Raw genomic sequence first — 17,778 nt, 5'->3', positions numbered from 1 at the left:
TAAGACAACAATAGAATAGGAAAAGTTAAAGGGAAAGGTGAGCAAAAAGATAAGTTGCTAAGGGTAGGAAGAATGCTCATCCTTTAGACTTACTCTGGTAAAACTCCCATTGTTGGCCTGGGAACTGCTAGACTGGACCCAGGATTATAAAAGTTTAATAGATCACTTGTATTTTGTAGTTACTGTTGTGGTAGGGTAGGTAATGTAAACAAAAAGAAGAAACTTCCAGGGAACAAAAAGTAATCTATAAGCAATAACGGTGGATGCCATTCATATATGGAAATCTTTACCACCGTCGTTAATATTATTTCCTATTTTAAGTACTGTAAAGGGTGTCTCACAAGCAGAATAGAAACCTCAAAACTGAGGTATTGTAAATGTCCGTTTTTAATGGTATTCCAAAAAAAATCCGACTGCCCACAAAAACACAGGTATTTCATACATGGATAAGAAGAGAAGTGAGCCATATCGTAGGTCGAGTTGAGACTGAAAGCCCAATTCTCTACTGCCAGAAAGTTAGTAGGGTCATTTACACCTTTGCTACCATTCTTACTTGCTAGCATTTTACTCTCTCTCTCTGCACAGGGTTAGTGACGCCACAAAGTGCAAGGCAGTGGAGAATTAGGCACTGCATGGTTTCACAACGTCCAACAGCATTCAAGAGATCCCATCGCCACATTTCAAACTCTACTCTGAGGACTCTTGAGTAGGGCTGGCCAGAAAACAACGATTTTGTTTCATTAAACATTTTGAGGTTTCAAAATTTGTTTTTGTTCTGATGCAGAACCTTTTGAAATATTTTGCAAAAAAAAAAAAAAAAACCAGAAAAAAAAACAGAAAAAAAATCCATGAGATCTTCCCATAACAGACAATAGCTCAGTGGTTAGCATGCTCTGCTGGCAGAGGGGAGAGTCCCTGCTCCCACCTCCCATCTGAGTGCTCTAACCACCACGCTATAATCACTCTGTCTTGCTGTCATCAGAAATTCCATCCTGGACCTGAGAAACCTTCCTAATAAAACTTCTGTCAAAACCAATACATTTTTGGATAACATTTTGATATTGGCAAAATAGCATTTATTGATGGAAAAAGTTTTGTCAAAAAGGTTTTGGCCAGCTGTACTCTTGACATGCAATCAACTAGTGTTCCACATCCTACTCAGATTGTAATTGACTGCTACCGTAATTAATAAACATCTGATTATTAGAATTCCTTATTACTTTCCCCTCAAAGAGCTGGTGTTGGTCCTTACCTTTCCTGCTCCATAATTAGGATGTGTTTGTGGAACAACCACTGTATAACACCTGCTGTAGGTCTCACTGTTGGCCCTGATTTAGCAAAGTGTTCAAGTACATGCATAGCTTAACCCATGTGAGTACTGAACTCTTTGGGATATTCACATGCTTGAAATTACACTGCCCATTGAGGTCAGTGATAAAGCTGTCATTGACTTCAGAGGTGCAGAATCAGGCTGCTACTTAAGCCCTCGTCTCTGCCAGGAGATACTGTTATACTCTCACACTGCATATTCTTCTTCAAGTGCTTCCTCATGTCAATTCCATACTAGCTGTGCATGCGTCCAGAAGCACGGCTTCTGGAGATTTTTGTCTTAGAAGTATCCAGAGGGCTGGCTCTGACACCCTCTGGAGCCCCATGCACATGCGCTGGTATATGAGGCACTGCCAGCTCTGCGCCCTCTCAGTTTCTTCTTCCCGCTTGTGACAGTTACTGGATCTCCTTCTCTGTCTTGCAGTTATAAGTGCTTTGTAGTTGCTATTATAATTGTTGTAAAATGGTGTTTTATTTTTGTATATAGTTAGAAATTAGGAATTAGTAGTCCAGCTAAGGATGTTCGCCTTGGAATGGGGCATGACCAGTTCCCTGGGCTTGAAGCTGTGTTCTACCTGACACAAGCCCCTCCTTCTCAATGACCCACATGGTAGTTGTTTAAAGTGCTCAGGGGAGATGCACAGAAGGGATAAGTGTAATATCTGTAAGGGCTTCAGTACATCAGCATCCCAGTGCTGCTCCACCTCGCCCACTCCAAAGAAGCAGCAGAAGCAGAAGTGCTTAGACAGAGGCTGTTCCCCACAGACAATGAGGCAGGGTTGGGCACAGGATCCTTGTTGGGCCAGTTGCCCGCCCACATCAGAGCAACAGGAACCAACTTCTCCCCCTAAGGCTCTGAGCCCGCTAAGGGAACCACCTCCAACTCCCGGAAGTGGAAGGAGCCCCTCCAGCCAGTAGTGCCGTTGACTCTGGAAGCCTTTCAGGTGGCCAAGGACCTTATGGTCCTGCCAGTGCCTCCCAGTCCTCGAGACACCCCCAGCACCGGAGTTGGCATCAAGGTCTAGGGAAAAACCTGCAATGGGACCACCACAATGGATGCCCGACAGGTGACACTGGTCTCCGATGCCTCGGACTTAGGATGTGAAGCCCATGTCAACAATCTCAGCACACAAGGGATCTGGTAACAGGAGGACCACAGTCTTCATATAAATGTCAGAGAGCTCAAGCCAATATGTCTAGCTTGCCAGGTATTCCTTCCCTATGTGATGGGCCGAGTGGTCCAGATTCTAATGGACAATACCACTGCAATGTTCTACATCAATATGCAAGATAGAGCCCATTTGTCAGTCCTGTGTCAAGAAGCTCTTCACTTGTGGGATTTTGCTGTAAAAAACGACATTCATATCGTGGCGCAATAAGGCAAATGTGATCCTAATATCTCCCACATGGCCACAACAGCACTGGTTCAGCACATTATTGGAGCTATCAACTGTACCACCTCTGGAACTGCCACTATGGCTGACCTCCTTTCTCAGAACCACGGCCATCTTCTGCACCGGGGCCTAGTGTCCTTTCACCCAACAGCAAGGCAGCTGCATGGCTGAACGCGGACAAGCAGGCTTGCTCAACTGAGGTTCAGCAGGTCCCGATGGGCAGCAGAAAGCACTCTATGAGAGCGACATATCTGGCCAAATGGAAGAGATTCTTCTGTTGGGCTCTGAGCAAGAAAATCTCATCTTAGCAGGCTTCAATTCAGTCCATATTAGACTACTTGTTGCATCTTAAACATCAAGGTCTAGCCATCTCGTCATTAACGGTTCACCTGGCAGTCCAGGGTAGATCAGTTTTTTCCCACAACATGACAATCAGATTCCTTACAGACCTGGAGAGACTTTATCCTCAAGTCTGAGATCTTATACCTCTGTGTGACCTGAACCTAGTTTTATCAAGACTCACAGGTCCCCCCTTCGAAGCCTGGGCCACCTGCCCTCTGCTTCAGCTTTCATGGAAGGTCACCTTCCTCATGGTGATTACCTCGGCACGGAGGGTCTCCAAGATCAGAGCACTCACTTCGGAACCACCATATACAGTGTTTTATAAGAACAAGGTCCAGCTGCAACCCTACCCAGCCCTCCTACCGAAGTTAGTGTCACAGTTTCACAATAATCAGGCACATTCCTCCTGGTGCTCTTCCTGAAGCCACACAGATCTAATGAGGAACGTAGATGGCACACCCTGGACTTTAAACAGGCCTTGGCCTTCTACATCAAGAGGATTAAACCCTTCCGCAGATCCATACAGCTCTTCGTTGCATTGGTGTAAAGAATGAAAGGCCTGCCGGTTTCCTCCCAAAGGATTTCCTCGTGGTTAACCCCCTGCATCAAGTTCTGTTATGAGCAAGCAAAGGTGCCTCCACCAGTGATGGTTACACTCTACCCACTCTACCAAGGCTCTAGCCTCATTGGCAGCCTTCCTGGCACAGATGCCAATCCAAAATATCTGTAGAGCCGCTACCTGGTCCATTGTCCATACCTTTACGGCCCATTATGCCATCATCCAGCAGGCTGAGTTGACGCCAGCTTTGATAGAGCAGTGCTTCAGATGGCACATCCATGAACCCTGAGCCCACTTCCAGCAATATTGCTTGAGTCACCTAGCATGGAATCGACATGAGCAAGCACTCGAAGAAGAAAAAAGAATTACTGACCTTTCATAACTGTTGTTCTTCAAGATGTGTTGCTCATGTCCATTCCATGATCTGCCCTCTGTCCCCATTGTTGGACTTGATGGCAGGAAGGAACCGAGAGGACACAGTGTCAGCGGTGCCTCATATACCAGCACATGAGCGCAGGGCACCAGAGGGTGCCGTAGCTGGCCATATGGGTACTGTTAAGGCAAAAATCTCCGGTATCTGTGCACCTGGGCATGCATCCACCTAGCATGGAATGGACATGAGCAACACATCTTGAAGAACAACATGGAAGGTCAGTAATTGTTTGTTTCCATAATGCTCTCATTATATGCAGCTTAAAATGTATCATAACTATATGTAAAACAGTTTCATCTTCTTATGTTGGCAGATAAGCGCCTTTCTCACACAAGGGTACTTGTCACTGCAGCTGAGTCTATTCAAGCACTATTTTTTGCTTAGGGGAACTTTGAGAGCATGCTTAGGAACAGTTAGAGGGCTTTTACACTCAGTTCTGTCTTTTGGCCTGGTGCTCTGAATCTCTTGCATATACAACTGCTGTACTTAATTTCTTCTCCTGCTAATGATTTTCTTTAATGTGATCCATATCCTGTGTCATTTTTTCTAGTTCATCATCATGGGAGTAAAATGTTACGTTCGGAATCAAACTCTTCAATTACCACTCAGCCTACCATAGGTTGGCAAACCTCTCTCTTTATCTCTCCTGCTCTTTCTTTCTCTTCCTTTCTTTCCCACTTTTGCTTTAATATATATATGTTTAACTATATGCTTCCCTCATCACATTTGGCTTAACATCTTTCTACGTAGGCTGATGCTTTACAGGCTAATTTTTTTTTGACACACTAGCAAAGTGTTTCAAAAACAATTATTATTAATTCTGATACAATAAAATACTAACATTCTACACATCTGATTCTTGTGGAACATTCTCTCATATGTGCCTGTAGAGCTTAGCCATCGATTACCTCATTATAGCTTGGGTTTTGTGTTCATCATTGCATGTTGCCAAACTACAGTAATTCATATTTTCACAATGAATAAATTTGCTGCTTTCCTGCCATTTGTACTTGGCAATTTTTTCTGCATCATCCAAGCAAGTGTTATTTATTATGAGTAGTTGTAGTGTTAGTCAAACAGGTCATCAGGTTGTGTCTATGCTATGTTAATAGTTGGTTGATTAACAATGACTTAGCATGGTGAGCATTCCATTATCATGCTGACTTCCTTTGACAGTGGTTCATTCCTGCTGGACTAAGATGCTAGAGTAAGCATGTTCTACACATGAACTGTTGTGTGTCCAAAATGAATGCATTATCCAGTAATGCATTTTGTTTGTTGTTATACTGTGCGGAAGATAGCATGACAGAGGAGGTGACAAAAAGACTTGTGACTGATCTGCAAAGCTGACTTCTTGCCCCCCTCTCTTTGATGTGCTGCAGCTAAAGGGAGGACAAACATGGAGCTGCGTGAAAAGTTCATTTTGGCAGATGCTGCTAGTCAGAATGTGGCTGCTTTACGAACAAGAGGTCGTAGATCACGACCTTCTTCAAGGGGTGCTTCTCCCAACAGATCTACTTCTATATCAAGCCAGGCTGGCCAGGGAGCTTCACCGCAAGCAGTTGCTACAAGTACGCCCAAGGTATGACTAAATACATGCCACTGCATTAATCAACTAATGGGATGCTATATTTTTGCAACACTGGAAAAGACTCCCTTACATTTATGGTGTCGTGTGAGCCAATCATCAGACAGAGAATGCATTTTGAAGGGGCAAATATGCACCTCTCCACTGCATTTCAAAAAAAAATCGCATGTCCTCTTTTTACAGATTGTTTGTCATCAACTCTTTCTGCTTTGTTCTGATTTTTTTTATTTGGGGGAAAAAAAATGAAATTTGGTCTCTGTACCCTGGATATCCCTCTCCATGACATTGTTTTCCATCTATTGTCCTTCATATTTTGATTTGCCATTGTTTCATACAGACACCCCATCATTTAACACGCAATTATGGTAAACCATGGTTGACAAACAGCAAAACGTCAACTCCTTCTAAACCACCAGAGTCCTCAGAATATCAAGGGTCATCTGCAGAGGTACAGTAAGGACAGAGATTCTAGTGTAATGAACTTCCTTCACTAAAACTATCAACTCACTAACAGTCATTACAGTTCTTTGCACAGCTGCACTGTACCTTGCATATTAATACACTCTTTTAGACCTCTGTGAAATATTTCATATCCTTTTTTTCTAAACTGTAATTGATCTTTTATTCAGTGTGTTAAAAGTATATTAGAGTCTTAAGAAAATTCTCCCTATAATTTTTGATGAGTATATCTTTAAAGTGTAAATGATCAATAATATTAAGATATAAAGTAACAATTAATGTGATGCCAGTCAGGATGATGAAATTTAGAAAAATCCCCCCTACGTTTCACTTTGGTTTATATATGGCATTTCATGAACTCCTTTCCCAAAATTTTTTCCTATGTGCTTATAATGTATTGTGAACTCATACTATGCAGATATGAGATTAATAAATTATTACCTTCAGTATGAAGTTACATACTGAGGAAATGCTGTTCCATTGTGAGCAAGATGGCATAGGAGACTGGTAATTGGATATAAATCCTTTCAGCAGTTGAAGTTCAGCTTATGATAGTAATGACTCACAATTGCTATAATGATATCATTGTTCATTGACTTCTGGAAAATGAGTTTGATGGTCTCATTTCCTGTGCACACTTCAAAAAACACCACTGAACATTGTAGTTATTAGCACCCATGTTGGCAATCAGACTGGAGGGACCAAGGTTTGAGTGGACGTGGAGCCTAAAGACCTGATCCAGTGACAATTGATGTCAGTGGAAACACTCCAGTTGGATCAGACCCCAAATTGTCTTCTTACTCCTAAAAGTTATCATTCTAGGTCATTAGGGCACATTGAGGATGGGAAGCTGACACTATCACTGTCTCTAGTATATCTGTTCCAGACATAAATAGAGGACTTCAATGTCCAGTGCTGTTAGCTTGGCACTTTTCAATGCTAATTTCACATAACTCTGTATGGCTTTGCTCGCTCAGTGATGTATGGCTTTGCTCAGTGATGCATAAAGTCCATAGAGATCCTTTTCACTCATTCCTTTTGTAATATTATATATTACTTTACGCATTTAGATCTATTGCTTTAAATTGTTAAAAAGATTTAATCCTAGTGTAGAGTTTAACCAGATGTTAATTTTGTAATGCATTTGCTTTCGTTTTCTTTGGTCCCTTAGTTCTTAACTAAATAGCCGTATAAGATTAATTGATGGTACTTAAAATCAGAGCTCTGTGAAGGAATTTGTAGTACAGGAATACCAATGAAAAGTCATGTTTTTGCTGAATTTGCAATCAAATGAGAAGACGTGGCATTAATTTAAGAACTTCCACGGGCAATAACTGCCACTAGCAGTGACTTGGTAAACATTGCAGAAAGGTGTTATTTTATTTCTTAGGGATAATCCCTGATGGAGTAATGGGATACTACTGAGTGTCTCCAGAGAGAGTGGTGTGTCTGGGACAGAGCTGTAATGGCCTTTACTACATCTCCCAGCGGCTACAAGTGCTGTCTGTAGTTTCAATGAATTTTTAAAAAAATTTAATTTTTTCAAAACCCAGTGCTTTGAGGTTGCAGGGGGCACAAGTGACTGAAGAAGGTAGTGTATTTCTCAGGCATTCATAGTGACTGATAGGCTACATCTTTAGCCTGTTTTAGTGGATTAGTCCTTTTATGTTGGCTGACTGAAAGTGATTGTTGTGATTTTCCCTAGTGGCTGGTGTGATGTGCAGATTTCAGTACATAAGGGGAAGATTTTCTAAGGCATAAATGGCAGTTGTATGCCCAACTCCAGTTGTGCCCTATCTCCCCTTGAATAAATAAAACAAACTTCCTCCTAGGCAGGCCACCAACAGAAGAGTCACTGCAGAGCCCCTACTAATTCAGGAGCTAGAAAACAAGCAACGCAAGGTTACGGGTTGAGACATTCTGGACAATATAAGGCCATAAAGAAAAAAATATTTTAAAACTAAATTAGGGTCTCACATTTTGTTCTGCTCTGGTGCAAAGAGGTTCAAAATCTGGTGATTTTGGGGTTTTCAAAATTTCATAAGTGTATGCTTTTTTCACCAAAATCTTTCAATGAAAACGAGAGCATTCCACACCAATAGCTGTGAGCAGGGTGGCTTAGACCAGAGAGGCGCATAAAATGAAGCTGCTACTCTCTAGTAATATGCTATGTACTGTACCCTCAAGTAACCTAATATGCTAAACTATTTAAAATATACAGTGGTAGCATCTGTTTTTTTAAAAAAATACATTGATCCATAGGTAAAGAACGTTATAATGTTGATGCTAAGTAGACTGAATTATTTAGAGCTGGACCATTTTAGGCCCTAAATGTTTAAAAAAAAAAAAAAAAACCTAGTTGAAGTTATTCTCATTCCTAAAAATTTCTCTGATGATTCCTGCAAATACTTTGTACTTGGCATGGATGTTCTGAAGATGATGATAGAATTCCAAATTCATAGCCACTCAATACATCTCAGTCATGACAGAAGAAACAACTGTATTTGTCTTGTGTAGGGAACACCAATACAAGGGAGTAAACTTAGACTGCCAGGATATCTGTCAGGAAAAGGTTTCCACTCTGGAGAAGACAACAGCCTAATATCAACGGCAGCTACCAGAGTTAGAGCGCAGTTTGCAGGTGAGTGCTTTGATTTTTTGAGCTTGAGGACAATGCACACTGCAAAGGTTGCCACCATGGAGAGAATACCTGGGGACAAACTGAGATTTCTCAGTGTGATGTGCACATTTATGCTAATGCGTGAATTGCAACATACTTGACACCTGCAGTTTATAATGGTTCCCCAAGTAGCCACTAAGGAAACATTTAAAAGCAAAAGGGCAGATTCTGAACTGTATCCTTGCACAGCTCAGATGCATTGAAGAGTGGTTCTCCAGCAGGGATCTAGCTGTGATCATGAGCCACCTGGCCCTGATGAAAAGAAGAGTTATAGGGCATCAGCTGTAACTTACACCACTGGCGTAAGGGCCCTCAGGAATATTACACCAGTGGCTAAATGGGAGTAGCTAAGCTCTGTTCCTCTCTGCCCACAGTGCAAGGGATGAGTTTGGGTGGCTGGCATGGGAGGCAGCAGAGCTACTTCCACCTGCTTTCACCACTTTATAGTGTGCAAAGTGGACTTAGAACGACTGGAGAAACCTACCCAAATGGTTCCTATCTTTTTAAGCTATTACCATTTTCAGGGAGCAATAATTTAATGCGCATGTTTAGATCAGGCTTTCTTTTCATTTTTACAGTAAGCCAGATTTATTGATATTTCATAAACATTTTGCAAATAATTAAAAATGAAATTTACTCTATATAACTTTATTCCATGTAAGATTCTTGCGATTTTTTCCGCCTGACACATGACCTGCATTGACGCAAATGAAAGATGTTATGCATGTATTAAATAAGCAAAGTTTCACTTTACCAGGCCTAGTATACATTGATTTCTTCATTCATCCGTTGGATAGAAGGAAATCATTCTAAAAAGTATGAATATGTTGCATGGCTTATTGCTTGTTTCTTTATTTCTCTGGTTGTGTCTTACAACTGTATATCCTCGGAGTGAAGAAGTAATTTATAATTCTGCTAGTGCTTAATACGCAAGACAAAAGAGAGACCCTCATTCTTTTGCAGCATCCATGTTGCCCATGCAAAATTCCTGATGAGCATGTAGAAGTCAGAGACTGACCACATCTATATCTGGAATAATTTAGAAAGACAGGGGTTGGCAATTGCCACTGGTATAATGCAAGACTAATGAGTTGATAGAAGCTGCCAGGATAATACTTTTTATGAGGAAAGCTAGCAGCTGAGTTTTACACCTCAGTATTTAATCAGACATTCCTTTCTCTTTATTAGGAGAAATAGCATTGTTTTATAGACTCATAGATTTTCAAGTCAGGACCATTTGATCATCTAGTCTGACCTTCTGTATAACACAAGTCAAATAATTTCACCAGTAACTCATGCATCAAGCTCACACTTTGTACATGAGCTAGACTCTCATTTTCAGAAAGATGTCCAGTTTTAGGATTACCAGAATATTTGCCTCTGTGCTCAGTTCCTCACATTAAGGAGCCAGTCATGCAAGCACTTGAGTGGGAGTGCTAAGTGCAGGCAGCTTGGAGAATCAGACCCTACATATTTTCCCTGAGGACTACATACTGACCTCACTTCCTGCGTGCCCATGGAAGTTCCAGGGGTGGCTTATGAAATGTTTCAGGTCCTAAGTGTGTAAAAACACTCACTAAATATCACTTGTTCAACACCAAAAACAACGAGAGTCCTGTAGCACTTTAAAGACTAACACATTTCTGCAGGCATAAGCTTTCATGCCCACGAAAGCTTATGCCTGCAGAAATGTGTTAGTCTTTAAAGTGCTACAGGACTCTTGTTGTTTTTGCTGTAGTCAGACAAACACGGCTACCCCTCTGGAACTTGTTCAACACCATCTCTCTAATGCTGAGGGACATCTTTTCCCTCTCCTTACAGACACCAGAAGAACTCCAAGTAGACCTGGAAGCCGAGCAGGAAGTAAGGCTGGCAGTAGGTCAAGTAGCCGCCGAGGCAGTGATGCATCTGACTTTGACATTTCAGAAATCCAGTCTGTGTGTTCAGATATGTCAGAGACTGTTCACAACGCAAGCCGACCACAGCCCCGAGCAGGTTCTCGGCCTGCATCAGCCAAGCCTTCCAAAATTCCAACTCCCCAAAGGAGGCCACCAGTCAACAAATTGGACAAGTCCGCCAAGAGATAATGGGATGGGCTCAGTAAAGGTCTTTTGCCTTGTGCATTAAATATTTAAGTTTGTAAGATGTAAAATATTATGTAGAAATTACTGTGAAATATTGCAAGAGGTGGATTTTTAATTCTGCAGATGGCCTTATTTGTGTATTTGTCTTTTTATTTTATGTGTATAATTTTTGTCAGATTTTGATTGATTGTTTATGCCATATCCTAAGTGAAGGGGGAAAGAGTTTTATGTAAACTAACAGTTGTACACAGAACGTGTAGAAAGTACACTAAAACAATTCCCGAACATGCAGTTTACTGAATGTACAGTTAAGTCTCTGCAACCTCAGTCAGATAGGCCTATCACTCCATCATTAGTTAACAGTAAAGGATACCTCATGATTTTTCTTTTGAAAAAAAAAAAAAAGCCAAAAGACAGAACTACACGTTTTGAGCTAACTAAATGAACTCTAAAATATATATGTCAGACTTACCAAGGAATAAAAAACACATTCACACTACAATTATTCATGCAGCATCTCTTGGAGAACTCACAGAAAGTTACTTAAGCACTTGCCAGTCATATGATACTCCAATATCTTGCAGCATTTCTGTGCCATTGCTTTAAATGAGGCCAGACACATTCTGGATATTAGAACTACTATACTGTAAGAATTCAATATAAAAGTGTGTTCATGTAAATGTGAGGTTTTCTTTTGCTTGAGTGGATGGTAGCACTGTATCATTGAACTCATTTTGTATCAAAGCAATTTTGCTTGCAGAAAGCTATGAAATAAAACACGTCCCTTAACTTTCTTGCTGTTCTATTTCTTATTTCACAGGGAAATACTGTTCTGCAATATGTTTTAGGGAATAAATAATTTGAAATGACCTATAATTACTTTGAATCATATACTCTAATGTAATCTTCCATTTGCCAGCAGTCAAATTTTGGTCATCTACTGTATTTATTTAATAAAACATTAACTTGTACATGTCAAATAATATGAAAATGTAATTTATTTTGTGTTGACAGATATTTTCTTTGTACTAGAGCATGGCATCACTGTGCCATGAATGAAAGAGAGGGAGACTAGGAGAGTGTCAAATAATTAATTTTGCCATTCAAATACCACTTCAATAGGCATAAATGATCTTTTTTTTTCATTAGAAAAGGATGGAACTCTTTCCATAAACAACTGCGGAACTAACAGACAGATGTTGCCGTAACTATTAACTAATTCCCAGAAATGTCAATTGCCTTTTAAGGACACCATGAGTCGCCACTGGAAACTTGGGCCTGGATTTCTGGCCAAGTAGTTTAAAACTCACTGAGGTGCTATGATTCCTATACAACAAAACTCTGCCATTGGAATGTGTTTTGTAGGGCAGAACTGAACTATGCCCAGTCCTTGATGGAAACCAGGTCAGAAGTGAGCTACCTCCCCGGTGAGCCTGCCATTTGATGATAAAGCTGAGAATTACTTGCAGCTATTGGTGATGCTATTTGGAGACTCTGATCATTTGCACAGTTGGGATGTGAGATTACATCCACTTCTAAGCTGATTTTGCCTGTATTCTGGCATGGGCTGTCTGCAGGTACAGAAACTGAGTCACAGAATCAAAGTTCATAAGAGATTGAAGAATAGAATAAAATTCAAGCAGAGTAAATACTGGTTCCATTGAAGTCAATGGCAAAACTCTTAAGTGTGAGCACATAGCCGTCCAGCTGGAAATAATGGCTGTGGAACAGAGATAGTAAAGCATGCCTATAGAAAACCCTAACTGAGGAAGGGAGGAGGAGACATAGCAAGCATGAGGATGATTCCTTAGGGAGGAGGCACATGATGCAAGCTCGGAAGAGACTCCACCACATTTTCTCAATCCTTCATTTAGCAGGTGTGACAGCTACTCTGGGAGCTGATGGACCAAATAAGCAAAGGAATTTGATTAAGTGGTTCCGGTGATAGCCAGATAGCAAAGCAGGAAGGGGCGAGTGCATGTCAGACCGGAGACTTCAGGCCAGGTGCTCAGGCATGATAAGCATGGCAAGAGTGGGCCCTCCAAACTACGTGGATATCATAGAGAAAGACAGGAAGCTCATATTACAGATAATGAGTGTAGTAGAAACCCAACGTCTTGCTGTAGCAGGTCAGGGAATAGATACACTTATTCCCCCACCACTACAGCTCACCATCTCCTGTGCTGCATTAGCTTCCCCAGCTGACCTCCCCTATTGCTGCTGCCCGCTCAATCACTTCTCCTCCCCAAAACACCGAAGACAAACCAGGAGCAAGTCTAACTACCTTAGGAACTTACGTGGCTCCTATGATTATAGTATCTGAGCATCTCCCCATTTTTTAGTTTATCCTCACAATGCCTCTGAGGTAGGGAAGGACTCTTGTCCCCATTTTACGGACAGGGAGCTGAGGCTCAGAAAGACTAAGTGACTTACCCAAGGTTAAACAGGAAGCCTGTGGCAAAGCACTGAGCCCCCATCTCCCAAGTCCCACAGTAGTGGCCTAACCACTGCCACCCTTCCTCTCTGCTGAAGGATGATGATGAATTGTCTGCTTTCACTCCCATTGTCCTGTGCATCATTTCTCAAACTTAATGTTTTTATCTGAAGGGTATTTATCTGGGTTTTGGTTGAGCTGAAACAGAAAAGTAATAAAAAATGGGGAATTTGAGTAGAACCCCCCTGCTAAACCTTATCTGTAGAGTTCACTAACTACTAAGTAGCCTATCTGGATATTGGTAATACTCAGATGAGACACTTTCATTCCTTGCTTCTGGCACATTTCAACTTTTTCAGTCATTTGAAAATCCTGCGTTTGGTGTTTGTGTACTAAGGGCTTGTCTTCACTTACCTCCGAGATTTGGCGGCAGTCGACTGGAGTTACGCAAGCTACGCAGAAAAACTTGTGTAACTCCCATCGACTTCTCTGCTTCTCTTCTGCGCGCCGTCTTCACTGCACTGCGCCGACAGGAACCGTGTTTCCGTCAACGCAGCGCTACGCTACTTGAGGAGGTGGTCTTAATATGTTGATTTCTGGATTGACCGAGCGGGTCTTCACTGACTGCTCAGTCGATCCAGAGAAGTCGATCTGACGGCGGCGACTTTGCCGCTGTCGGTGAAGACACAGTCTAAGTGTGAAGTGCTGCCCTGGAGTGGAGGGGGGAAAGAGCTCAACCCCTACCACCAAATTCCTCCTCTGTTTAGTCAGACTAGAAGAAGAAAGAGACTTGGTAAAGGTGAGTTCTGCTAACAGCTTCCAGGGCAAAGATGCATTTCACCCATTTGTGTGCCTCCCCCTCCCTGGCTGTAGCAATGGCATCTGATCTCACATTCTACCAGCCGGGAAGTGGCTAAAGCTATGTCTTTTGCTGATGTTATTACATATATATCTTGTGCCCGTCCTGTGCACTGAGTGAGATAGGAGTCCTGTTGGGGAAAAAATAGTGATTGTGGCCGTTTGCAGTGTTGCCAGGTGGTTAGGGCATTGGACCTAGGACTCAGGAGATGTGCGTCACTACCTTGCTCTGCCATTGGTTTGGTGGGTGACTTGGTCAAGCCACTGCCCCTCTCTGTGCCTCAGTCTCCCCATCTTTAAAATGGGGATGATAATACTCCTGTCCTTCTATAAAACACTTTGAGCTCTACAGATGAAAAACACTAGGTATTATATGAGCTATGCATTGTTATAGCACTATATAAATAAAGGCTGGTAATGTACATGCACAAGGGAGGGGGATGTGACTTTAAGTTTCCGTGTATGCATCATGAGACAGTCTTTATTTACTTGATAATATAATAGGCAACCTTAATTTTCTGGCATTTGCTAACTTCTGAGTGCTTCCCTTGGCAACCTAATTTCTTTAATGTTGGGAATTTGTATATGTAATTTTTTTTAAAAGGTAGCTACAAGTTAATATGTTTAATTGTAACATGCTCCTCTGCCTCCCATGCAGCCGCAGGGTTGGAACTTTGACCCTTTATCATTACAACACCGACAGCTATCATTTGAGCTGCAGGACTAACTATCTAGCACCTGGAGAAGGCTGCTTTCATAAAGGAGAGGCTGGAACAGTCATCATGTGCATGGTACAAGAGGGTGGGCAATGGGGGCTCAGCCCAACTATCTCCCTACTACCCTGGGAGGTGGGAAGCTCCTGCTCTATGTAGTACCCTAGAAATGGGGGACTTCTAGGGTCATACGCAAGCTCTGGAAAGGGAGCCCAGTGCAGCCCAGTTCTCTTCCTTCCTGTTGCCACTTCACTATTTCTTCTCAAGCAGCTCCAGGTGTTTGCAGTGTGGTATCTGCAGTTGCTATCTGGGCAGTAGCAGAGTCCCACCTTTAAAATGTTTGAGTTCAGTTATTATTTTGGCAGCCTTCCACATTTTGCAAAAAATGCAAATCACAGCAGGGAAATGGCAATCTGAATATATCTCAGTCAAAGCTGAACAAAACTTCCTGGGACCCCCCCCCAAAAAAGGGGGGGGGGCGCGTATCTCTCTCACAAAAGCACTTTCTCTGCAGAATTTTAAAGGTCTGCCACAAACAATGGAGGTGTGAGAGCTCCTAAAAAAAAAGGTAGCAGGAATCTTTTATAATAGGCAACCTAAAAGAGGCTGCTACCAGTTCTTCCTATAGTAAGGTTTGTATGTTTTGTTACAGAAGGGAAAACTGAGCAGAATAGGTAAATTAATCAGAGACAGTGCATGAGATTTAATAACTCAAATTATACATAGGTTATATTAAAATACATTGTGCCTAACGTTGCTGAGATATTCTCTGTGCACTCTGGCACTCTTTGGGTTAAGACATGATCAGCATTTGGATCTTACACCTAAGAAATAGTGACCTGTAACCTTAAATGTAATTTAGTAATTCAGTGGCTGTTTGGTTTGAGTACGATTATTTGTAAATTGGCTGAATTACAGCTAGTAAAATGATGACGTGTATTTGGAGGAGGTAATGGGTTGTGTGATTCAGCTAGCATCATATCTGAGTAATTGAGGCAAGAGTTGACAGACAGCTTGATTGAAAACTAGCAGGTTTGTGCTTAGGCTCTTTTGGAAATACACTCCAAATATAGAGTTTTATAAAGCACCCTTCCTGTTGGCATTTAAGCTCCATGTCACAACTATATTTAGTATATGTAAAGAGACATCCAATGGGCAGTTGTGCTTCTAAATCCCATAGGCCTTTTTGAAAATCTCCCCATGACTTTCAGCAGGAAATTCAGCTAGATGCAAGACGCCACATTCCCTGCTGTTTTGCTCCTTCACTAGCCTTTGATACCTGCACAAAGCCAGCCACCTGCACCTCTGGGTTCTCTGTTCACTTACACTGATGGTAGCAATTATGCACCCACTTTGTAGGGGTATAAATGACTACACAACGTGCAAGGCAGGGGACAGGCAGCCCCCAGGTGTCCAGAGGACGTGACCTACTCACAGTTTTGCGCCATTGAAGGGTTTACCTCATTCTTTTCAAATGTCCTATAAAAGCCCCATGAGCTACGATAAATAGAACTCCCCAAAAGCTTGAACAATTCATTGCATTGTTTCAAAGAGGTAGCCGTGTTAGTCTGTATACAGCAAAAACAACGAGAGTCCTGTAGCACCATAAAGACTAACACATTTCTGTGGGCATAAGGTTTTGAGGGTTGTAGCCCACGGAAGCTTATGCCCACAGAAATGTGTTAGTCTTTAAAGGTGCTACAGGACTCTCGGTGTTTTTATTGCATTGTTTGTTTCTGTTGGGTCTTTTAGGCCCGGTTGAACTTGGGCTGTTGATAAATGGCTCCTGTCTGGAATATAGATGGGAATACAGAGAGACAAGGTGGGTGAGGAAATATCTTTTATTGGACCAACTTTACTTGGTGTGAGAGAAAGGCTTTCCTTCATCTACCTTGTGTCTGTCATACCCTGGGACTGACTCAACTTACAACTGCACTGCATACAACAGGGGAAACCAGTTGTTTTAAGTTCTGGCCCCAATGAATATTTACTTATAAAAAATATTCACTTAATCAGATCCCTTTTTATTAGGGTTTAAAACTAAAGCAGTGTAGGGTTGATTACATTGAAGATTAGTGGGAATGAAAAGTCAATTGTTTTCAAGTTCAAACCTTGCTTTGCCTTTAGAAGCAATTTAATAGATTATTAGGGATGTGATCGGGTCTGATTCACCCGATGTGCAGTGTTCACATCCCTAATAATCTATTAAATTATGCACCTTCTGTAGTTGTACATCTGTGCAAAAGGAGTGGAAAACACTGGCAGATCGGAATGGAAGTGTTCCACATCCACTTTACACCAGTGACAATGACTCTCCAAGGGGCAAGGCGGAGAGAGATCCACTATGTTAGCAGAGGTGAGCAAGTTTCAGTTTCTCTATATTGTATAGAACTTAGCACCTGAGCGAGCGTTGGCTGAGGACAGCTGAGAGCAGCAGTGCCTGCTACCTCTCCTCATTGAGTTACTGCATTTCCTTTGCTAAATATATTTTCATTGTGTGGTTGATTGCTTTGAGCTTTCCAGGGAACCTGCAGTATTTTGAATTTAAATTAGCAGACTTAATTTTCCATCCCGTATGTATTGTTCTGTAATGAAAACACAAATGCTGCTTTCCACAAAGAGATGGCAGTTGGACTGAACTCGTGCTGACCTTTGCGACTTCAGCATTACTGCATTGCCTCTGCCACGGTTGTAATGTACAGCTGCCTGCTATTCTGGGACGCCTGGCAGTATGTCAAAAGTGGCCCTTCATAAGGTGGTTGCTCATTGTTTCAGAGAATGCTCTAGGTGATTGTTAGGCTGACTCAGGCGCTTTCAGAATTTGAAAGGCTTCCTCGAGTACACTGATGTGGTTACTTATTGAGACAGACTGAATACTGGCCATGGTTTCCTTTTACAGCATAAT

The 17,778-nt window shown here is 41.8% G+C and overlaps 1 protein-coding gene across 12 annotated transcripts in view; it reads left to right on the top strand.

Moving 5' to 3' along the window:
- Nucleotides 1-11,661, top strand: part of DST (dystonin) — a 453,158-nt gene extending 441,497 nt beyond the window's left edge. For 6 of the 12 annotated variants that reach the window (XM_067565501.1, XM_067565500.1, XM_067565495.1 and 3 more), the window contains 5 exons: nucleotides 4,608-4,676; nucleotides 5,440-5,639; nucleotides 5,983-6,093; nucleotides 8,622-8,745; nucleotides 10,606-11,661. In XM_067565501.1, coding sequence (XP_067421602.1) covers nucleotides 4,608-4,676; nucleotides 5,440-5,639; nucleotides 5,983-6,093; nucleotides 8,622-8,745; nucleotides 10,606-10,871 — 770 coding nt within the window. In that variant the 3' untranslated portion in view covers nucleotides 10,872-11,661. The remainder of the gene's footprint in view (nucleotides 1-4,607; nucleotides 4,677-5,439; nucleotides 5,640-5,982; nucleotides 6,094-8,621; nucleotides 8,746-10,605) is intronic. The other 6 variants (XM_067565502.1, XM_067565491.1, XM_067565498.1 and 3 more) reach the window with 3 other exon arrangements.
- The last annotated feature ends 6,117 nt before the right edge of the window (nucleotides 11,662-17,778 follow it).

This window comes from Emydura macquarii, unplaced genomic scaffold, assembly GCF_026122565.2.
Source record: "Emydura macquarii macquarii isolate MOO-44397 ecotype Brisbane River unplaced genomic scaffold, CSIRO-AGI_Emac_v2 contig_2680, whole genome shotgun sequence".
Classification (NCBI taxonomy): domain Eukaryota; kingdom Metazoa; phylum Chordata; order Testudines; family Chelidae; genus Emydura; species Emydura macquarii.
This window is presented reverse-complemented; position numbering and strand designations above follow the sequence as displayed.